The 25,264-nt window shown below is 37.7% G+C and overlaps 1 protein-coding gene across 10 annotated transcripts in view; it reads right to left on the bottom strand.

Annotated features, from left to right (window-relative positions):
- TRIP12 (thyroid hormone receptor interactor 12) overlaps positions 1 to 25,264 on the bottom strand; it is a 153,377-nt gene that overhangs the window by 62,761 nt on the left and 65,352 nt on the right. For all 10 annotated transcript variants that reach the window (XM_018058586.1, XM_018058566.1, XM_018058591.1 and 7 more), the window contains 4 exons: positions 10,508 to 10,613; positions 7,724 to 7,860; positions 2,327 to 2,410; positions 947 to 1,042 (listed from right to left, as the gene is read on the bottom strand). In XM_018058586.1, the coding sequence (XP_017914075.1) occupies positions 947 to 1,042; positions 2,327 to 2,410; positions 7,724 to 7,860; positions 10,508 to 10,613 (423 nt within the window). The remainder of the gene's footprint in view (positions 1 to 946; positions 1,043 to 2,326; positions 2,411 to 7,723; positions 7,861 to 10,507; positions 10,614 to 25,264) is intronic.

Below are 25,264 nucleotides of genomic sequence, written 5' to 3'. Positions count from 1 at the left end.
CTTCAATAACATATATATATAATGAAAAAAAAAAGACTCAAGCACACATATATGAACACATATACACACATTGCATTATTTAAAAAAATATTTTATTGGAAATTATACGAATATGTATTTTTAAGTTCAAAGCTAATAAGCTTCGGTACCCTTTAGAAGTTTTAGAAATTAAGACCGAAGTCTGCAAATAGCCTACTGACTCTATGGAAACATTACAGATAAGTAAAAAAGAATGTATATGTGTATGTAAAAAAGAATGTATGTATAACTGAGTCAATTTGCTGTACATCAGAAATTAACACAATACTGTAAATCAATTATACTTCAATTTTTTAAAATGTTTAAATGTAAATTTTTTAGTGCTTAAGGAAGCTAAAGGTAGTATTCTACACCAAATGGAATTTAATGGAATTTGTAATTATGCAAAATCATACTCTTAGTTACAAACTAAGACTTAAAGAGTCACTCTTATGTCTACCATATATGATAAGATTTCTGGGTTTAGTTACTGGTAATTCTGCTGAGAAATCTCTCCTCTTGGGCTCACTGTATAATCAACTGCCTACTGGGTTAAACTTTATTATACCATAAAAAACACAAGACATGAATCTATGCAAATCATACAATCAGATGTTACAATAACCAAAGTAATCACCTGGGAGTCTTTACTCCTCTACAGCTCAAAAAAAGTGTCTTGCTGTTAACTTGGGATGGTTTTCCAGTGGCTCCAATTTAGTAATCAAACATAAAAGGACAGAAGAAAATCTTGAAGAGTTGCTATTATTTAAGGTAAGAATATCCACAAGCTCTATTTTTTAAAATAGGTTAAAGTTCATGAAAAGTTCCTAAGTGAAAACTCTCCTATATGAATAGATAAACAGTTTAAGAATAGCACTCAACTAATAAGAGTTTTGAGGAGAGGACAAATTTAAAAGTATTCACTTACTAGCTCCGCTTCCAATTGTTCTATGGAAAAGCTGTGACATCCGAGGACCAAGAGGACCAAACAGGTGAGGGGGAAGACCCCTGGCCTCTAACAGAGCTAAGGAAAAGAGCAGAGCAGGAGAAACAGTTGAGTTGTCAATACAACTTACCTCATTTAGAAGCTTCCAACAACTGATTCATCATATAATTCATTTAAACAATTCTACTTTCAATTTTAAACTTTAAGAGAAGCTACATGATATATTATCATATGTGAAATGGATCGCCAGTCCTGGTTCAATGCATGAGACAGGGTGCTCAGGCCTGGTGCACTGGAATGACCCTGAGGGATGGGATGGGGAGGGAGGCAAGAAGGGAGTTCAGGATGGGGAACACATGTATACCCATGGCTGATTCATGTCAATGTATGGCAAAAAGCACTACAATATTGTGAAGTAATTAACCTCCAATAAAAATAAAATTTTAAAAAAAAGAGAAGCTACAAGAAACTTTTCAAAACCACATTTATATATACTAATGCAATTACTATAAGTTACAACACCCGTATGTGTCAACTCCAGAGCATCTTAAAGTTTTATGCAGATATTAAACATTAGTGCCAGCAGGGACCATGTAAATAGTTCAAGAAAAACCTAAAGAAAACATTTATTTTGAAGAAGTAATATGTTCAGCAAATTTGCTCTATTTTTACTCTATTACCTAATCAGATATGATCATGAGATTCTCTAAAAACACAGGAAAAATCATTTTTATCAGTTTCCAAAAGTGAGAAAAACTGTTCATGAGAGTTTCAGTCAAAAAAGACTATCTGAAACTCATTCATTAATGTTTCTTGTAAGCCTCACACTGGGGATTGACTGGATAAACAACTGAAGACAATAAAAAACCCATGCACTTGTAAACAACGGATACATAATACGAAGCTGCTTTTTAAAAAGCACTTCCAACATTATAATGCCTATAATTTACGTATACACTCTACATTCATGTTGAAACAGCTGATCAAGAACTCAAAAGAATATAGCAAAAGAGCATCCTACCAGATGTGCTGTTGTTAGGTACCAGAGAATAATATATGAAGCGACCCCTTGTCAGTATCATCCTTAACTGATTAATAGCTGCATATATAACCATAATGGAAAAAAAAATTAACAACATAAAATATACTACGTAAGATTTTATCTATCTAAACAGCAAAGATGAAGAAACAAATGGGTCATCTTCCAATTCCAAATCAGTATATCAAGAGCTTTTTTTGGAGATATGGGTGGGCACTGCTAGATTATAGTTATACGAGCTTATTCAAATTAATTTCAACAAAGAACAGAGTGACAGGCAGCCCATGACCGTCGCTTCGTATAAGCTTGATAATGGTCTTTACCTTGTAACCGTCCCATCTCGGAGTCATCAGATTCGCTCTCCCCAGAGGTGGTCATGCCCACAGCCCCTGCAACAGAACTAGAGGCTGGGGGCGGGGAGGGAGTGGAGAAGGTGAGGGTTAGGAGAAGAATATTTAAAACTCATTATGTCTGGTTTATCTTTAAAAAGAAAAAGCAGAGTTTTACAGACAATAATATATTAAAGGCAAACGTGCACAATGCACACCAGCTGTTCTTCTAGACTTCATCATGTAGCTTTTATGGAAAAAAGATGGCTTGACGACAACAGAAACAAACATAACATTCAAGCCTTGCATTTCACTCATTTATGATTTTCACAGTTTCCTCCTGTCTTTGAAATTGCTCCTCAATTCAGTCTTATTCTGAGCTCCTCTATGAAAAGTCCATAAATATAACTCTGCTAAAGCCACTGTGATATTTAATAAACAGGAAAATAATCACAAACGTAACACAGGGAAAATGTTCCACAGGGATGTGTGCCTTCTTCAGTCTGCTCTATTTCTGGGCTAGTCTTGAAACAATCATTTGCCATGTTTTCTTCCACTTCAAGAGTATGCAAAAATTATGCTCTTATTTTCAGGGCAAAACACTAAAGATACACATTACAACTAACAGAAGACCACAAAACATTTAAATATAAGTACAAAAGAGAAAGCAACCAATACGTAAAAACAGAGGAAAGAAGAAGTCAGATTCAGAAGGATTCTACTACCCAAAATGCTAACCTCATCAATACTTCAGCCTAAGTAAGCAGTGGTTGATTCTATTACAAATCTGACCAAGAGATGAAAATATATTCCTGTAAAACTAGCACTTTTACTGCCCCTTCCTCTCAGTGTCTGTCGAGTCCCAAAGCACTTTCTGTACAAACCATTCATCTACGTATGACCACATCATCCACAATACTTTACTACGTCCATGTGACAGACCAACGACAGAACACAAGCAAGACGAATAATTCTGTCATTATTAAAAGAGGCACATAGATCACCTATGTGAATATAACAAATTTTCCTGAAGAAAGAGATGCTAATATACCAGCCACCAACTCCGCGTTTTCATAATACTTTTTTTCACTCCTCATTTAAGTATCCTATCATTTCACCAGAATTTTTTTTAAGCTTGTAAAAAAAAAAAAGAAAAAAGTATGGTTTAGAACAGGAGTCAGCACACTGTGGTCCACAGGCCACATCCAGTCTAGCACATCACTATGTAAATAAAATTTCATTACACTATACCCAAACTCATTAATTTACCTATTAACTGTGGCTACTTTTGTGCTACAACCACAGAGTAGTTCCAACAGAGCTTATATAAAGCTTAAAACATCCATTATCTGGCCCTTTACAGAAAATGCTGGCAACCCCCTGGTTCAGAGTTACAGGCTAAGAAGAAATGGTAATATTAAAGAGTATCAGAGTTTAGTAAACTTCGTATCTGTTGAAAACAAAAAAAATAAAACAAAACCGGAAATAACCATGACTATACTTTGTAATGCTGCCTAAAGGTACTAATTAAATGTTAACTCCATGGAGAATGTGTCCATATGTTTCCTCCCAACCAACCAGAGGTATTACAAGAGGAAACCTAGGCTTTGTGTGTACTTGCTCAAGATCAGAAAACTAACAACGGATATGAGATCTAAACCCAGGAAGTCTGACTTTACAAGCTGTACTCTTATTAACTACACACTATCAGCACCTTCAATATATTCTTCAGTACTAATTTTTAATTTATGTACACTGGCTCTTTCACATTATACAGAAACCATATTAATCAATTCTGCTGCTGCTAAGTCACTTCAGTCGTGTCTGACTCTGTGTGACCCCACAGACAGCAGCCCACCAGGCTTCCCTGTCCCTGGGATTCTCCAGGCAAGAACACTGGAATGGGTTGCCATTTCCTTCTCCAATGCATGAAATGAAAAGTGAAGGTGAAGCTGCTCAGTCGTGCTGACTCTTAGCGACCCCAGGGACTGCAGCCTACCAGGCTCCTCTATCCATGGGATTTTCCAGGCAAGAGTACTGAAGTGGGGTGCCACTGCCTTCTCCGACCAATTCTGCTATTGGGTCCCAATTATTATTAACTTAGCAAAGTGGCTCTTAAACTTGCCTTGAAACTTTTACAAACTGTGGAAATCAAATACAAAGTTGTGATAGACAAAACTGCTGTTATGTATTCTCTTCCCCTAAAAAAGCATACTCTGGAACCACATATTTTTAAAGAAAAAACGTAAAAGTTCACTTAAGGTAATGCTGGAGGGTTTTATAAGAGAGTCTACTGGTTTTACTTTAAACCGTTCTACAGATTTACAACTTATGATTTTAAAGGTTTAAGTTACTTCTTAAAAGAGTATTCTAAGAATTTACATAATGAATAATAAATACCTCAAACTGCCCTGCTACAAAGACCTAAAGCAAGACATAAAACTTGTAAAAGCACAGAATTAAAAGAGCTGTTAAGATTATTTAGTGCAGTCCCAACATTCAGGGAGACACAGATCCTCCACAACTTGAAGCAGCAGGGATATTCTCATTTTTAATTGAGATGAGTGCCTATTTGGACAGAAATCACTGAACCCAAAGCAAAAGATCCTTTCGAGCTGCCATACCTTTGATGTATGTGTTATGCTTAGTCACTCAGTCGTGTCCAACTCTTTGTGACCCCACAGACTAGAGTCCGCCAGGTTCCTCTGACCATGGGGATTCTCCAGGCAAGAATACTGGAGTGGATTGCTATGCCCTCCTCCAGGGGATCTTCCTAACCCAGGGATCAAACCCAGGTCACCCACTTTGCAGGTGGATTTTTTTAACCACCTGAGCCCTCAGGGAAGCCCAAGAATACTGGTGTGACTAGCCTATCCCTTTTCTCCTGAGGATCTTTCCAACCTAGGAATAGAACCAGGGTCTCCTGCATTGCAGGCGGGTTCTTTACCAGATGAGCTAGCCATACCTTTGAAAGCAAATATTAATAAGCATTTGCCTACTGTAGCTCCCTTTTTGTAAGTTTTACAAAATTAGATAAACCAAACTAGCTTATCCTATGAGTGGCTGTTTGTAGTCATGCAAGTAAGGAAATGTATTCCATTCCTAGGAGTCAATGACACAGCAATTCAATGAACACATCAAATGTTGGGCAATACACACAAAATCCATCCCCAGACATAATGCATTAATAAAAACAAGGTAATCAAGCAGAAAAAAATCCAATCTCAGATTTTAAGAGATGTCAATCTATTCTTTTAAATTGGTATCTTGCCCATCCAGTCTCTGCAAATCACCACAGTATCATATAAGGCAGTTTCCAATATACAGTTAAAGCTGACAGAATTCACTTTTACTTCACAGGAATGGCTAAGGGTTTACCAGATACCCAAGTACAGGAGGCAACAAGAATACATTCTTAGTGTCATGAAAACTTTTGAGCACGGCCAAAAGAATGGTTGTTCAGAATATAATTACACATTATACAGGTGCAGGCTAAAAGATGCTCTAAACTAACACCATCAATTAATATTCAACACACAAAAAAAGTGTGTTACAATTTTCTTTAAATTCCAATTTTATATACTGAAAACCTAAAGCACATTATACTGAAGAACTTAATACAGAGCTTGTAAGAAGTTTGCCTCTTCCTCTAGAACTACCTGAGTGAACTGGCAGAGAAAGCCCCACAGTATACAACGCAGCCTCCAAAATGTAATCAAGCTAGTGCTTTCTAACATCAGCGAACAGACCATATGTATCTCTGACATAAACTTGGACAATACCGAGATTACACTGTGATTTCAAATATGGAGGCAGGCCTTTAAGGAGGGCAATCTTATGAATCTAATCCCTTAAAGCCTTCATCCTCTTAGGTGAATATACCAGGGAACACAATTTTACACACCACCCCTTCATTCTGGCCTCCAATTACACTCATATGAATTAAACCAACTAGTAACCGTAGGGAAGCAGAACAACACAGCTGTTGTTTCAACTGTGCACTTCAAGAGTCACACATCCAGGCCTATAATCCCAGCAAGCTTAACCATTCTGCATTTCAATTTTCCTCATTTATAAATGAGGATAACAGTGCTCACACCTCAGCAGGTTGCTCCAAATATTAAATAAGAATACATGTAAAATGCTTAATAGTGTGTATGCAATGGGGTGTAGGCTGTGTAAATGTTAGCTATTATAATTATCATAATGAGTCCACTTTAAACACACTCTCAGCAGCTCCATCTCAAACAGTCATCCACACAGGAATTGCTCCACTTCCATATTCAGACTTGAAGCATCAGCTGTGTTACGTAGAGCTTCAACGAGCTGCACGTGCGATACACTTTATTTTTCCAAAACTCTACCACTTAACCCTTCAGAAAAACTATTCTAGGAGAAAGGCACTACCAGATGAGATGCTGTTAAGTTCACCATGTAGTTTATTATACAAAACCAGGAAAGACTGGTTGGTAAAGATGTTAAGCTGGACAGAAAGCAGAGACAAAAGGCAAAAAAGATGGACAGTAGTGGGCAAACCAGAACCTTCCCGTCAAACCAGGACATATGATCGACTGTAGGCAATAAAGAAAACTGGCACATATTCTGATATTAAATAATAATACATGAAAGAACTTCATTCAAAAGAAAGAGTATATATGCCTACACCTAAAGTTACACATATTATCTAGATTTAAGGGACTTATAACCATATGTTCATAATGCTGAATTCTAATATTTTTGTATCTGTTTTAATATTAGTGACAAATGCTTATAACAAACTACTTCTTAAACCTGTTAGCCACAATCGAACACTGAAGTCTTAGCCTGCTTTATGTATTGGTAATGGATACATACTTGGTGTGGGTGACTTAATTTTTGCTGTGCTAAGATATCAAGAATAAAAAATCCATAAAAATAGGAATAATATTATTCTTAAAGCTGCTAGGTTCAAACCAAATATTTATTTTTTACAGACTGTAACATTCTAAATTAAAATCTGCACATGTATGAAGCAATTTAAACTATATCCGTACATTTTTATTATGAATTTAATTTTTTCAAGCAAATCAGCAGGCAACTATTAAATGTACTGATCAATATTTAAGAAGCTTAAGCAGAAAGGGAGTTTCTGCTTCTTAAAAGCCCTTTGAACTTAATTAGTACAAATTTGGATTTGGAAAAAAAAATTATACAAAAAAACAAAAGAATACAAGTAATTAAAAACCAAATCTATAAAACGAAAGAAAACAACAAGTCTGATGCTTATTAACACCTTAAGATGTAGTTGTCGCCTCTCTTCCATTATACCTGGTATACCTAAATAGTAATTTATCTCCAAATAAAGCTGCAAGATATATAAACACATTTTAGGCGTAAGAAGTGCCCATCTACCTGCTGCTCCTTGGGGAGTCTCATCTGTTCGTGCAGCTGAAGAGTTCACCGTCTCCTGGTTGCCTTCAGGGTCGGCCATCTTCTCCTGTCGACGAGCTTCAGCTGCTCCTCTTTTGCCCAGGCCAGAGCCTCGCCGACTACGACAGAAAAATGCCATCATAGGCAGCGCTCCCAGTGACCAGGAGCAATGTCCACACAGCACAAAGCTCCAATGCATGGAACACAAAGCGAGTCTCTTCTTTTTACATAAAAATTGTTGCAGAAAATCACTATGGGTAACAACCAAGACTTTGTATATTTAAAACTCTCCGAAGCTATATCACGTAGACAATACAAGCTTTTGTGAGGCTATGAGCTGTTGTCATCCTTTCAGACAGAAGTGATCTTTAAACACTTCAACTAAATGGAAAAGTGATTCCTTTAGCAGAAACAATTCATTCAAAATAGATCTCTAATTCTTGGGTAAATAGTGGATCAATACATGGAGTTTCAGACTTGTAGCTGAAAATGGGGGACGGGTAAGAAGAGAGAAGACAACAGGCAAAATTCCCATCACTTAAGTCCCAGATGACTTACATCATCAAAAAAGTTACTATCCTCATCATGGACAATAGCTTCTCCTTTAAAATAAAGAACTAAATATTGAATATTTATAAACAAATACAGATTAAATCTGGGAACACACCTGCTGCACATTGAGGCATCACTATAAGATGTGGAAAAAAGAATTATTAGTCATTTATCATCAAGCAAGCTACATTTCATTGACACTTTTTCTATTTTAATAAATGAAATCAGTAAGCAAATCATGCACAGACAAATGACTTCCAAAATTATTACAACTTAATACTGTTTAAACAGCAGCTCCCCCAAATGACCTTGGAAGTGCAAAAACCTACTACTAAAGAAGTATTTTAGACTAAAGTCAAGCTACAGTGAATAATGCTGCTTGGTAAAGAACAAGGAGGAAGTAGGCATAAGTGCCCTGGAAATGAAGGCTCTGAATTATCAGAGTTGTAGAGGAGTTTATTCTTCCAATTAGTTTAAAAAAAAAAAAAAGTATGTCCCTAAACAGGGATTTACTCAGCCAGTCTTTCCTTTAGGGAAAGACAAAAAAACCTCATTCCAAACCCAAATTACCAAGCTACAAATTACTGCTATTCAAATTAAGTCACTTATTTAACATTTATTTTACATCAATCATGTGACACGCTCTGTGCTGAACATTTGGTTGCTGCCCTCAAGTGTGTTAGTCTACAGAGCGATGAAACTGCAGCTGTGAGAGGCTATGAAAATACTACATTTAAGAAGAATTTCAGCAAATTCAGAAAAGCCTGAGATGAAGAACGCTGCAGACAGGTGGGTAGACAGCTTGTGTGCAGCATGTAAGTAAATAACTCCTAGTGCATTAAGACAGTGCTCCTGAGGAGAAGCAAAGAAGGCTGCAGAGAAAGACAGGACACTAGATTACCTGACTCCATCAACAGTTCATACTTAATTTTCAACCACAGTGAATTCAGTTTATATCTAAGATTATAAACCTTGGGTAAACTGGATTCAAAGTTTGGTCCAAAATAGGGCAAAAGCCCTGAAAAACCAAGAAATCATCTCAGAGGTCCTCATAAAAGTACTGCCAACAAAATTCAAAGGCAAACAGGTGTACTAACTCCAGATATTTAAACAATATTTTAAACAATCCTGATAGAACCAGAAAATAAGTGGAAAAGCAGAGCTTAAAGGGCTTAGAGTCCTTTCCTTATGACTTATTATTAGGCAACAAGTCCTTCTGTTTCCTTGTGTTATTACTGTACCTGCAGTCAAAGGTATAAAGTTGATTACCTTAGAGAAAAACCAAAGAAGCACTAAACCTTTCCACTGACCTGAGATGGGAAAAGCAAACTAAAAATAACCCACGCCATCACTGGTTTTTGGCACATTTAGGAGAGAGAAGAAACTATATACAAAAGGAGCAAATTACACACAAAGGAGGGAGAAGTCCCATAAGGTTGTGATAATTAGCAGCACAACACCAGAACTGACCAAGCCTGAAAATCTGACATGAAACTGGAGTGACAAGGTTTTTTAACTTCAACCTAAGATTCTCAATCAGTGAACGAAAGTATGGGAAATAATATACTATATCGTATGTCAAAGGTAGACGACTTTCTGAAAATGGGCTCAAAGTGGGAAAAATGGAGATGTGAAAGAACACAAACAAAACCCACATTTTCCCCTGAGGATGGGTGTTGTAAGGCAAAATAAAAATGAAGTACATCTCTCGCCCTCACCCATTAAACTCAATAACTCATGCCAATACTTTTAGAAACTAATTAGGCAATATTACAGCCATTACAACAGGCATCCCTTTTGATCCACTAATCACACAACTGGGAAATTTAGCTACCTTTAAAAATAACCCAAATCTGCATAAAGATGCTCATTAGAGAGCTCTCTGGCAGACAGGAACTCTGAAAACAACCAAATGTCCAACTGCTGGCAGTAACTCTGGGCAAATAATGTAAAACAAGAGGAAAAGGTAGAAGACAAAGGTGTTGCCCCCAAAAAGGCATGATTAAAGCTTAGCAAAAAAGGAAAAAAAGTTAAGTTAAATATTGGGGAAGAATTCACAGAAATAATAGTTCTATTTAGAATCAATTTCTTTGCTCGATTTTCAAAAAGAAAACTTTCATGCAATTTTTTAAAACACTCGTAAAATGAAGGTCTTTGGGGAAAGCTGGACCCAGGCACTGAACTGATCTCACACCGACAGGCCCAAATCATTACCTGGCACTAGCGCAGGAGCCCGTGGTCTTCTGGCGTGTGCTCCGCCTCAGACTGGGGAGCTCGGCAGGTGGGGATTCGCTGCGCTTCTTGGTAGATTTTCGTAAACCTACAAATGTGAAACGCAAGAGGGACGTGTTTAAAGGAGTTATCTTAAATTTAAAATGACAAAATTCTTCCGGCCGCCCTCTATGGGCTCCGCAGCAGCTTCTAGGTCTGCTCGCAGAGTCGGCCTTCACTGCACTGGCCACACCAGGGAGGTTCCTACAGTGCCTGGCACGGCTGTCCAAGGAGACGTCTTCTCTCTCTGGCCTAACCTTGACTCGAGCTTTCCGACACCATGAGTGATGGTCCCTCATCCCTCGAATCCTCCTCTGCTTTTCTCTACTAACTAAAGCAAAGAGATTTTTTTAATTTTTGTATATACTATATATTTCAAGACTTTCCGTATTTCATTTAGCACTTTATTGCTACATTATCTTTGCAGTACCCCATGGCACCTAGTTTCTATAACACTCATCAATAAGACCAGAAAAGAACAAAATGTTTTCTTTCATCACCCCGTCTGCAAGGAATACACATTTGAACTGAAGCCTACCAGAATGTCCAATTTAGACAATACTATACAATTAGGGGGAGATAGTTAAACAAGCACAACACTTCACATGATAATCTGGAATCTCACATCTTTATAGGATAACAGATTCTAAAAAGGTATAGCAACTAAGTAAAGTTTATTGTTATCTTATGAACGACGGGGAAGCCACCAGAGCATTTTCAACTGCCGCCTCCTCAAACTATGTTGTTACCCTACGCCCATACATGACATGACAACATCCTGGGTGGTATGCTCTACCTAAACACAGAACCCCAGCAGTGAAAGATCTCTGAAGTCAACAGACCGTATTTCATTAGAACTTCGGGGTCATCTTGAACAGATGTTGACTTTCTCAGAGACCAACTGTACAATAACAATTCTCCAGATCACCTGTTTCTTCTCAAGTTATAATTTTTTTTTCACTGAAATCTGAAAGATGGACATGGTCTGCAGACAGATTATGAGGGAATGATTGCTCAGTTGCTCAGTCATTTCTGACTTTTTGCCACCCCATGGACTGTAGCTTGCCAGGCTCCTCTGTCCATGGGATGAGTATCCCGCAAAAATACTGGAGTTAGTCGCCATTCCCTCCTCCAGGGGATCTTCCTGACCTAAGGACTGAACTCGGCTCTCCTGTGGCTCTTGCCTTGGTCGGCAGATTCTTCACCACTAAGCCACCTGGGAAGTCCTGCACAGCTAATGGAGTAAGCTTCGTATGTTCAGCTAATAATGTCACCATTTTTTAACATTTAAAAAATTTAGAAATTAAGTATTTCAGAAAATATTACACTTATCTCTCTAACCGAAATAGGCAATGAAGTTGGAACAGACAAAACACTGTTCAATTTAGAGAGAAAAAATCATCAGTGCACATTACATTAAAACTGCAATTAAAAAAAAATAAGGTACTTTCACTTATCAATTCAGCTCAGCCACTCAGTCAAGTCTGACTCTCTGCAAGCCCATGGACTGTAGCACGCCACGCTTCCCTGTCCTTCACCAACTCCCAGAGCTTACTCAAACACATGTCCATTGAGTCAGTGATGCCATACAACCATCTCATCCTCTATCATCCCCTTCTCCTGCCTTCAATCCTTCCCAACATCAGGGTCTTTTCCAATGAGTCAATTCTTTGCATTAGGTGACCAAAGTATTGGAGCTGCAGCATCAATCTTTCCAATGAATAATATTTAGGACTGATTTCCTTTAGGATTAACTGGCTTAATCTCCCTGCTGTCCAAGGGACTCTCAAGAGTCTTCTCCAACATCACAGTTCAAAGCATCAACTGTTTGGCACTCAGCTTCCTTACAGTCCAACTCTCACTCACATTCATAACATTACTACTGGAGAAACTATAGCTATGACTAAATGGACCTCTGTAGGCAAAGTAACGTCTTGGCTTTTGAATATGCTGTCTGGGTTTGTCATAGCTTTTTTGCCAAGGAGCAAGCATCTTTTAATTTCATGGCTGCAGTCATAATCTGCAGTGATTTTGGAGCCAAGAAAATAAAGTCTGTCACTATTTCCATTGTTTCCCCATCTATGTGCCATTTTCCACTTTTTGCCACTTTCACTTATAAAGCTTTTTAAAAACCTGTAAATTATTGTCACTGCAAATGGTGATTACAGCCATGAAATTAAAAGATGCTTGCTCCTTGGAAGGAAAGTTATGACCAACCTAGATAGCATATTAAAAAGCAGAGACATTACTTTGCCAACAAAGGTCCGTCTAGTCAAGGCTATGGTTTTTCGACTAGTCATGCATGGATGTGAGAGTTTGACTATAAAGAAAGCTGAGCGCCGAAGAATTGATGCTTTTGAACTGTGGGGTGTTGGAGAAGACTCTTAAAGTCCCTTGGACTGCAAGGAGATCCAACCAGTCCATCCTAAAGGAGATCAGTCCTGGGTGTTCACTGGAAGGACTGATGTTGAAGCTGAAACTCCAGTACTTTGGCCACCTGATGCGAAGAACTGACTCATCTGAAACGACTCTGATGCTGGTAAAGATTGAGGGCAGGAGGAGAAGGGGATGACAGAGGATGAGATGGTTGGATGGCATCACCGATTCAATAGACATGGGTTTGGGTGGACTCTGGGAGTTGGTGATGGACAGGGAGGCCTGGTGTGCTGCGGTTCATGGGGTCGCAAAGAGTCGGACAGGACTGAGCCACTGAACTGAAAATGACTCAATTCATATAATACCTAAATGTCTTTATATATACTATGATATATAGTAATGGACACTAGCACAAATTTTCACAACTATTCTGTGACATTCAATATTTAACAACATTATGGCCTACTGCTTTACTACTAATTTATGGTGATAGCATACTTTTGGACACTTTCACTACTCATGCCCTATTTTAGACTTCTGTGTTTAAACTCTCTTTTAAACTTCATTCAAAGGTAATTTCCATATGATAAAATGTACTCATTTTAAATGCAGTTCGATGAGTTTGACGAATATATTCACTGGTGTAACCAACATCGCAATTGAGATATCAAAAGTTTCTATCACTTTAAAAAATTCCCTTATGATCCCTGCAATACATTCCCCATCCCCTCGCCCCCGCCCCCACACACCTCAGATATCTGGCAATCACTGGTCTTCTGTTCTGTCGCTATTGCCTGCTTTGGAGTTTCTCACAAATGGAATCATATGCTTTGGATGACCTCATGCTGTTGTGCATATTGGTCCATCCTTTTTACAGCTAACTGGTATTCCTTTTCTATGGCCGTGTCACAATGTCTATCCATTCTTGCTGTTAAAGTTTAAAAGAACTGTACTAAGTTACACAGAAGTAGGGCAAAGAAAAGTCAAAACAAGAGTGAACAGAAAAATATTTATCTGATGTCATAATATCATAATGTAAAACGACTCTCAGGCTAATTGACATGACTCCATCCAGCCTGATAAACTGAGAGAGAGAACCTCAAATATTCTGCTCTCTAAACTTTGTTACAGAACTATATAAATTCCTCCAAAAGTCTAAAATGTGTTTAGAACATAGAAAGGTCATAAATTCTGGAGAAAAAGAAGCTGAAACTTCAGGTACAGCTTAACTTCTTTTGGCCATTCAGCAAACTGACAATGTTAAGCTATGGAGATTTGCAAAAGCACTTTCAGATACAAAGTTATTATAATAATCGTTTTTCATACACAAAAATATTAACTGACTCGCTTAAAAGTGCATAATTCAACACCATTCTAAGCTTATTTTTGAAGCAGAACTGAGTACTACATCTTCAGTATACTTGTGACAAGATGTTAAAATTTTGCTTTACTGGTTCACTTATAAAACTCAAAAACTCTCGGTATAAAAAGAGTATGTTTGTAGAAAACAAGGTGAAAAGACAACCCTCAGAATGGGAGAAAATAATAGCAAAGGCAACAACTGGTAAAGAATTAATTTCCAAAATACACAAGAATCTTATACAACTCAATACCAGAAAAGCAAACAACCCAATCAAAAAGTGGGAAAGGGACTGGAAGCGACATTTCTCCAAAGACGACATACAGATGGCTAACAAGCACATGAAAAGATGCTCAACATCATTCATCATGAGAGAAAGGCAAATCAAAACTACAGTGAGGTATCACCTCATACCAGTCAGAATGGCCATCATAAAGTCTACAAGTAGTAAGTGCTGGACAGGGTGTGAAGAAAAGGGAACAGACTTGCATTGCTGGTGGGAACGTAAACTGATACAGCCACTATGGAAGACGGTATGGATACTCGTTAAAAAGCTAGGAATAAAACCAACATATAGCCCAGCAATCCCACTCCTAGACATATACCCTGAGGAAATCCAAAGTGAAAAAGACACATGTACCCCAATGTTCAAGCAGCCTAGATGTCCATCAACAGATGAATGGATAAAGCAGCTATGGTACATACATACAATGGAATACTACTCAGCCATAAAAAGGAACACATCTGAATCTGTTCCAATGAGGTGGACAAAAACTAGAACCCATTATACAGAGTCAATTAAGTCAGAAAAAGAAATATAAACATTGTATTCTGACACATATATATGGAATCTGAAGAGATGGCACTGATGAATTTATTTTCAGGGAAGCAATGGAGAAACAGTTACAGAGACAAACCTATGGATGTGGTGGGAGGAGGAGGGAGAAGGGGAGATATATGGAGAGAGTACAAAGAAATTTACAATACCATGTGTAAAACAGATAGCCAATGGGAATTTGCTGTATGACTCGGGAATTCAAACAGGGGCTCTGCAACAGGCTGAAGGGTGGGGAGGGAGGTCCAGGAGGGAGGGGACATGGGTGTACCTATGGCTGATTCTTGATGTATGACAGAAAACCACAAAATTCTGTAAAGCAATTATCCTTCAATTAAAAAAAAAAAGAGTATGTTTGTAGAACAAAAGTGTTTCCGATCATTCTACTGGTCAAATATGGAGGATTTTCATAAAGGAGGAAACATGGAAAGGTGTAAGCCAACAACCTACTGTTGTTGTGTGTACAACACATACAACATACACCTCTCTGTCCCAGGCTCTGTAATGCAGCAAAACTGCACCTTATCTTTATTTTTACAATGCCACTTTAAGCAGCAACCAGAATTATTATGGGTCAGATTAATATATTCTTACCCACAAAGTCTTTGTATAATAAAGTCAGGTATAAATCTTGTATCAAAGCTCTTGACCTTTGAACAATTCATGGTCCACTTATACTCGGATACTGTTCAATAAATTTTAAATAACTATAGGATAAAACAGTTTGCAGTTATTTGAATCCAAGGAATGTGGAGGAACTGTGGATAAGAACAGCCAACTATGAGTTACATGCAGACTAACCTCCTTATTGTTCAAGGATCATCTACGTATTGGTATAACGAACCCTGCCTGCACTTGTTCCTACAATATATTCCTATCATCTTTTTTCCTCTGGATAATGGTTAAGCTAGCAGTATTTTTTTAATAATTGATTTGTTTTCTAAAAGATAGACGTCTCTTTTTTTTTTCCTTTTTCAAAGAAGTATTCGTAACCAAAACTGACTTATACAAAGTCCAAAATAGTCTTTTTTTCTGAAGTATGACATTTTGAAAGTGTGACATTCAATGGTTTTTCCAGTAGTCATGTATGGATTTGAGAGTTGGACTATAAGGAAAGCTGAGTGCCAAAAAATTGATGCTTTTGAACTGCAGTGTTGGAGAAGACTCTTGAGAGTCCCTTGGACTGCAAGGATATCCAACCAGTCCATTCTGAAGGAGATCTGAATATTCACTGGAGTCCTGAATATTCACTGGAAGGACTGAGACTGAAGCTGAAACTCCAGTACTTTGGCCCCCTGATGTGAAGAACTGACTCACTGTAAAAGACTCTGATGCTGGGAAAGACTGAAGGTGGGAGGAGAAGGGGACGACAGAGGATGAGATGGCTGGATGGCATCACTGACGCAACGGACATGAGTTTAATTGACTCCAGGGGTTGTGATGGACAGGGAAGCCTGGCATGCTGCAGTCCATGGGGTCGCAAAGAGTTGGACATGACTGAGTGACTGAACTGAACTGATGTTCAAGTACATACATTGCTATCAGTGGCTACTTTTCTAAAAGAAATTCATAAAAATTGACCACATAATAAGGGATCATAGATGTTCATTTAAAAATCACTCAGAAACAATAAAAGATAAGTTGTGCAGATGAATGACAGTGAGCTAAAATCCAAGTGGAATTTTCTAAGCCAAATTTTTATCTCCTAGTCAATGCATAGCAATTGCAGGCACTGATTTGACACCATAAATTAAAACTTAGAAATGTGCAAGGATACTCATCTAACCACTGTAATAAATAGAAACTGGAAAAGCACTAAATGTTAAATAGGAAATGGTTAAATAAACATCAGTACAGTAATAAAAAGTGCAGCAACACAATGTTAGCTAATGAGGATGTGAACAAATTGGCATTTTTACACTGCCAGTGAGAATATAGGGATTCCCTGGTAGCTTAGACGGTAAAGAATCTGTCTGCAATGTGGGAGACCTGGGTTCAATCCCTGGGTTGGGAAGATCCTCTGAAGGAGGGCATGGCAACCAACTCCAGTATTCTTGCCTGGAGAATCCTCATGGACAGAAGAGCCTGGCAGGCTACAGGCCATTGGGTTGCAAAGAGTCGGACATTACTGAGCGATTAAGCACAGCACACAGTGAGAATATAAACTCATATTTCTGGGAGGAGTTCAAAGTATATATTAATATTTAAATGAAAAATAACCAGTGACCTAACAAGAAAATAATGCATTACTGAGCTACAATCAATTTTTAAGTTTACAACAACAATGTAAATGGGCTAAGAGGTACATCCATATGCTATTAAAATGATATAACTTATAGCTTATTTTTTAAAAGGAAAAATGTCAGTTAAAATCAGTTAGGCAGATAAAGCACTCTGGTTTCTTCATTCCTAAACACGGATAAACTACGACACTGTGTCATCATGATAATGAAATTTAATGTAAGTCAACTGTCTAGTATGAAGCCAGTTTGTAACAGGCACTCAAAAAGCAACACCCACTGTCATGTGGAGTGAGCTTCTACTCTTGATAAAAATACATGCATATACATAGAAAATGTCTGCCTTCTAGGTAAAGACAAAGACTTGACCACACATGCATTTGCTTCTGTCCTCTAGTGAAACTCTACTAAAATAGCTTTAAAAGGATCTGAGGCATAAATTCACCAGGGTGGGAAGAATGGCAGAGACAACTATCACAACACAAGACAATTTCAGAAGATGAAAAAGCAGTAATTCCAGTGCTAAATACACGGGAAAGACAAGAAGACTAAAGGTAGAAAACGGAGATAAACTACCAATTAGACTGACACTCAGAATCCCACAAAGGTCCAGGAGTTGATGGTACCAAATACCTCTGGGACAACTGCAGAGTTTAAACTGAGGACTGGTTCACAGGCTGTTTATGAGCAGTCAGAGTCTAGATCCCCTCCCCCACTTGTACAGCTGTGTAAATGTCACTCTCCTGAGGCAGGTATGCCTAAGACCTTTATTCTTCAGAAGTGCAAAATACAGAAATTCTAGGTTAAAGTACACAGCTGCGAACAGGTGCACCAAATCAAAAATGAGAAAGGGGAGGTGATCAAGAATATATAGACCAACTGGATGACATATGGCCTCTTTCCTAGGCATCTTCTCTCACTAAGCCCCAGAATTCTGGCAGTTAGGTTTTCACTTCCAAGCAGGAGTCTGAAAGAATCTTCCCTGTGGAATTTTACCAAAGAAAAAGGATCTGAAAATGATGATCACCCAATTAGTTCATTAGATAGTGAATCTCAGTCAAATCTTCTCTATGTGCTCAGAGCTTACAGGTTACATACTTGGTTTCCCTACTCTTGTTAATGAGGAGACAGCCAGTAATTACCAGAATTTTAATAAAGTTTCTAGTATGAAGTCAAAAGCAAAGTAAACCTACCTCACAAAAAAGTACATAAGAGGTTTCTGCAAGAAAAGAAAACTTATTCTGAATGGGAGACAGAGACATAGACAGAAAGACATGTATCTATTTAAAAAAAAAAAAAGACAATGTTCAGAGCAGGACTGTTTTCAACAGCCAAGACACAGAAGCAACCGGAATGCCTGTCAATAAATGACAAGAGCAGGGAAATGTGATGCGTACACACACACACACACACACACACACACTACTGTTACTCAGCCATAAAAAAGAATGAACTAATGTCATCTGAAGGTATATAGATGAACCCAGAGAATATGATGCTTAGTGACATAAGTCAGACAGAAAAGGACAAATATAATATGCTATCACATATACGCAGGATGTAAAAAAATAACAAAAACGAATGTATATACAAAAAAGAAACAGACTCACAGAAACAGAAAACAAAGTTGTGGTTACCAAAAGTGCCTGTGTGCTCACTCAGTTGTGTCTGACTCTTTGCGACCCACAGCCCACCAGGCTCCTCTGTCCATGGCATTTTCCAGACAAGAATACTGGAGTGGGTTGCCATTTCCTTCTCCAGGGCATCTTCCCAAACCAGGGATTGAACCCACATCTCCTGCACTGGCAGCTGGATTCTTTACCACTGCACCACCTGGGAAGCCTAAAGGGAGGACAGGGTGTGTGGGGGCGGCAAATTACAGACTAGCAGTATGGAACTAGCAGCTATAAACTACTAACTATAAAACAGATAAGCAACAAAGATTTACTATATAGTGTGGGAAACAATATCCAATATCTTATAATAACCAATAATGCAATAAAATAAAAAGGGCAGCCATCCAGAGGTCTCATTACTTCAGGAAAATGAAACAAAATCATGTAGACAGCTTGAGAACAGATGTAGACAATCAGTAATCACTCTGGAGTTGACTGATGGGGTCAAGAAAGGGTAAAGAACAAAATAATTATTAAATTCAGTAAAAACAAACCTGACCAAGAAAGAAAAGTTCCTACAGACTCAAGTGTTAGCTGAGCAACGATCGTGAGTGGGGAAATGGAAAGCATGTACTGCATGCGTTTGGTGGGTGAAGTGGCAGGGTAAATTTCCCAGAAAGGGCACACACTAGTGCTCAAAGTGAAAAAATTCCAACAGATAAAGACCAGTGAGCACGTAATTAATACATACCCAAATAAACACAAAATGATCAGCTGCGTGGAAGGGCAGTGTGACAGAAAGACTACTACTTTTAATAATAAATTTTATATAGCTTGACTTTAAACTGAAAATAAGTACTGATTAATATGAAGGACAAAAATGTTAGCAAGATACACACAGGAAGAGAGAGTCCCTAGGGATGGGATTAAGTGATTTTTTTTTCTTCTTTGTTATGTTTTGGTATTTTTCTGGATTTTTCATTTTTAGTAACAAACATTTTACTATCATAAGTATCAAAGTATTACAGAATACAGAGGCATGAATACGAAAGAGCATTTTTCATTTGATTTATATGTAAGTTTAGTAAAGAGCAATTTGGCTGATTAATCCTCATTCTGACTTGGTACATAAAAATACATACCAGGGTTGTTTAAAATTCAGAGTATAAAAGAATGCAAGCCTAAAAGAGGCCAATAATGTTTGCTTCCATTTAAAAGTCCTTTTTTTAATATCTGGCAACTATTTTTTTTAATTTATTTTTTAAAGCCTCAAAAATGTTAAGAAAACACTGTTGGTAATATGTGGTTACATTTTAGAACTATTAGAACTACTAAATTACTTCAACACTTGCCTTATAATATATAAAACTCTTAATACTCAATTCTTTTTCCTTTAATCTTCTCACTCATTACCTCACCAGGCTAAAAGATAATTCATTTTTCTTCAAACTCAGCAGGTATGGCCCTATAAGACGCAACGAGATAAAACCAAGAGTTTACTTTTATCAATAAATTCTTCTGTCCTGCTCAACTCATTCTTCTTTCTTCTCTCCATGCTAGAGACCCAAAGTACCCTGTTTCAGACTGATGGAAAGAGTCCTAATCTTAGCACAATTACCTTCCCAGAATTTGACATCTGCCTGGTTCTTGTCTAGTTCTAATAATGGCTACAGGCTGCATGCAAGTCACAGAAGAGTATGAAATTCAAGATGAAAATAAGCTAGTAACTATGTCTATGTTACTAATAATGTGCACATGATGGCCACTTTAAGTAATGAAGAGGAAACTAGAGCTACAAACAGATATTGCACTCAAAATATAACTTTAAATTTTTCTATAAATACATTCCATAATTAATCCCAGATTTGATCACAAACTGTTCCTTACAGCAAAGTCTATGCTATCCATCACCTTCTACTATTAAGACAGTATATACTTTGAACTAGTCAAATTACTGAAAAATTAGCCTAAAGAAAAGGTAGGCAGATTAAGCAGCATATTATAAGAATATCTTTACAAAGTATTTGTATCATTACACTGCCCCACTGGTTTTACATTTATGCTACAAAATACGTAAGACTGCTAAGGTTAAACAAGTCACAGCAAGAAAAGTTTCCTCATGCAGATTAAAAACTGTCATACAACACCTTCCCTCCTCGGGTATTCTCAAGACTTCTATCAGTTAACACAAGGTGACCTCTGTTCCAGGGCCATTCTGATTAGCTGTAGCTGACAAGCCACAGGCTTCCAGAAGCCCATCACAAAGTAGCTGCTTCTCTAGTTTTCCTGCCTGCCCTAGTTTCTCCCCAAACACTTGTTCAACAGTTGCCGAAGCAGCATAGCAGAAAAGCTCTTCCTGCCTAAGTGATCTGACTAAACACATCATTTCCAAAGTGAGTTCCACGGCCCACTGTTGTCTTCCAAAGTAACAGGTGGTCAAATATTTATAAAATAATGGGTTAAGGAGACGTTACCTTAAGAATTCTTGCAGCTTTCAAGATGTGAAAGCATATCCTGAATCTCCCTGAGTAATATTTGGCCATGGCAAATGGTTTTACACAAAAGCATCAGGTAAATACTGCTATTCCTACAACCTGGAAACAATTTGCTTTACCAGGAAGCTTTACTGAAGCCAACCAAATCTTAGAATAAGCCTATACCTGAGGAAACATATCACCTTCAAATTAACAGGTTCACTGATTCTTAAAAGTTGAAGAAAATCAATAATGTACCAAATCTGGAATGTCTTCTAACTCACAAAATATCCACTCCATTTTTTAGTTAACTTACAGAAATTTTTCACCAGAGCTGCTCATCCACTGAATGACTTTAACCACTGGAGCTAATTCTGCCTCCAGATTAATATTAAATTTAAAAAAAAATCAAATTCCCGATGCACACAAATGCCCTTCAAATCTATCACAACAATTCAAAATTCACCATTGCATATTTATATGGCACTTTAATTTCACAAAGTTGTTTCCGCCTACATTCTTTCATTTATGGTTCATCAGAATGAATATTATCATTCTGAGAAGACTAGGGATTAGGTAGCTATCATAATCGCAGTTCAATGATTTGACAATGCCACAAAACTATTTTTTGGTCTTCCAAATCTAAACGTAGCCACACCTTCAATTAATCAATAGCTAGGATGTGTATCAATCCTACAATTCTCAGAACAATGTTCTTGAATGCTTTAAGTCACTCAGTTTCAGTTATACACCCTAAATTTAGTGACGCATTCCTACGTACTATAAGCGCTGTGCTATGTCTCTTCACATATAAATTCATTCATCAAATAACTATTGTGCCTATTTTATAATGAAAAGCTTACCAACTTTCTCAGACACCAGATGATAAAATGGCAGAACTAGGATTCAAATCTAGGATTTTTAGCTCCATATTAAGAGCTCTCTCTCCTCAAAATACCATTACTTGAAATCCAGGGATTCCTCTAAGATACCTCATCTTGCCTCTATATTCTTAAATAAAATTATCAAGTACTGCCAATCCTCCTGCAGTACTCTCTTGAAGCAACCCATTTAATCATGTTAAAACTCCCCCTGCCCCGATGACTGCAGGAAGCCTGTCTATATTGAGCTCATCCAATCTATCAGTTCTCCGCACCCTAATCTCACCCTAAACTACCTTGTGGAATCACATGACCTGGGTTTGACTCTTGGCTCTATCACTTGGTAGTTCTGTGACCCTGGACAGGTAACTTGATCGAACTGACCCTGAATCTCCTTGTCTGTAAGCGGGGACTATTACTACATGTCACACAGCACAGGTAAATGAGATGATCCATGTTGTTTACGTACCATACGCGTAAACTGGTGTCTGAGAAAGTTGGTAACCTTTTCATTGTAAAATAGGCACAATAGTTATTTGATGAATGAATACATATGTGAAGAGACATAGCACAGTGCTTCTAGTACGTTAAGTACTATAAAGTTGTCAGGCCCTAGGAAGCACTTTAAATATTTGCTCTTATTTCATCTTGAAATATTTTTCACTTAATACTTGTAAAGAAGTAAACACGCAGTTAATGCTATAATATGAATCTCTGGGTCAACCAGTATTATTCATCCCTAAAGATGAATCAATACTAGTAAAGACGGATCAAATAAAAGTTCACCTCCTCTGGGAAATCCTACTTGGATCATTAACATCTCTTAATGATCCAAACAGGTTGCAAGAGCAAACACAAAGAACAATGGGTGAAAAATAAGTGACACAGCAAACGAAATAAAGGTTTCATAGGCATACATACCCCTATCTTCAAATCCTAACTCTTGTCACTTAGGAGATATGTTACTCTGGCAAGTTATTTCACCTCCCTGGAACACATTTCCTTAGTAACTATTAACAAGCACCGATTTTTCTGAAAATTAAATGAGATTGCATTTGTAAAATACTAGGCACTTTTAAATGTGAAACAAATGCTGGTTCCCGTCTCTTGTTTCAACAGCTTAGGCTATAATTAGAGCTTAGAAGCAGGATAGTGGCAATAAAAATGGGAAAGTGATATCAGTGACCACAAAACACACATAGATTTTGTGAATATAAGAAAAAAAATTACAAAGTGAGTTTTAAACACTACTCCGTCAGATGTGATCATGTGCAGTGAGTACAGCAGCATATCCGGGCTTGGTTTCATCATGGCACAGTGGCAGCATCAACACCTTGGGGCTTTCTGTTTGAGAGCAACCGCACAACCAAGGGAATCTGGCTGGTTAGTCACTGACAGAAGGGACTTCCTTTGTAGTCCAGTGACTGAGAATCTGCCTGCCAATGCAGAAGACATGGGCTGGATCCTTGGTCCAGGAGGATCCCACATGCCTCCGAGAGCAACTAAGCCCCTGCACCAAACTACTGCGCCCACACGCCCTAGAGCCTGTGCCCTGCAACAAAAGAAGCCACTGCAGTGACAAGACCACACACCACAACTGAAGAGTAGCCCCCCAACCTGCTGCAACTAGAGACAACCTGTGCACAGCAATGAGGATCCACTGCAGATAAAAGTAAGTAAAAAATAATAATAAAAAAAAGCAGACACAAGAAGAGGTATAAAGGTGGAGATAACTTCAATTCTCAAGAAAGCCTTGTCAGGACCAGTGGACAAACTGCTGTCCCTTTTTATTGAACCTTTTATTTCCTTCTGACTTTAAGATATAGATTCTAATCTTCACCCAATATTTAAATTCAAATTCAAATAGTTCAGTGGTAAAGAATCTGCCTGCAAATGCAGGAGACAAGGGTTCAATCCCTACTGCAGAAGATTCCCTGGAGGAGGAAACCCAGTGCAGTATTCTTGGCTGGAGAATCCCAAAGATAGAGAAGCTTGGCTGGTTACTGTCCATGGGGTTGCAGAGTGGGACACAATTTGAGCAACTAAGCATGCATGCACACACTGCATATTTAAAATACCAAACAGAACAGTTTCTATGACCTAAGAGTCAAACAGGTTACCTTCAAATAACCCTATGAGACAGATTAAACATAAAATTTTATAATAGTCTACTAATATTCTGGCCAAAGTTTCACTAATACTGAATCAACTGGATTAATAGTTTATTGACTGCAGGATTCAACTATACAGAGCTAACAGCATGGATTCAACACTAGGTTAGGCTGATTCAATATGACTGATACTTTGACCACAACAGAAGTAGACACAGTATAAAATCTTCTAATAGCCAAAAAATGGTCTACACATATGAAAACATGGATCTGAAATTTTCCAAAAGGGCTCAAAAGGAAAAATGGTGGTCAAAAACAAGCTTCCAGGTTCAATATTACAAAAATGAAATGCTTTAAAAATCATAGATAAGTGCTGTATTATTCTCTGTATTTGTGCCTTTTAGATTTCTCAAAATAGGGGGAAAAAAAAAGGCACTTCAGCATTATAGTAATCGTAATTGAAGAGGGTCCCCATCATTTCTAATCAGTTTTAATAAAATGAACATCTGGCTTCCTGAAGTTGATCTTTTCTTTAAAAAAAAAAAAAAAAAAAAGAGGAAGAAAAGTGCCTCAAGATACCTTTCTCTTATCTAGTTTCTTTGCTTGGATGTATTATTGTCAAACATTATTAGTTTTTTCTACTCTACTATACTGTTCAAGAAGGCAAAATTCTCCCCCGTTTACCTAGGAGCCATAGCCCAGTGCCTTGTAACACTGAGGTATTCATTTTTAAACTAAACTCCTTTAAGGCCATAAAATATTACGTATGAATGAGGTTTAAAACTAAGGTACATTTATATTCTAATA

Source organism: Capra hircus, chromosome 2, assembly GCF_001704415.2.
Source record: "Capra hircus breed San Clemente chromosome 2, ASM170441v1, whole genome shotgun sequence".
Classification (NCBI taxonomy): domain Eukaryota; kingdom Metazoa; phylum Chordata; class Mammalia; order Artiodactyla; family Bovidae; genus Capra; species Capra hircus.
Note: the sequence above shows the minus strand (reverse complement) of the source record. Positions and strands in the feature narration are given on the sequence as shown.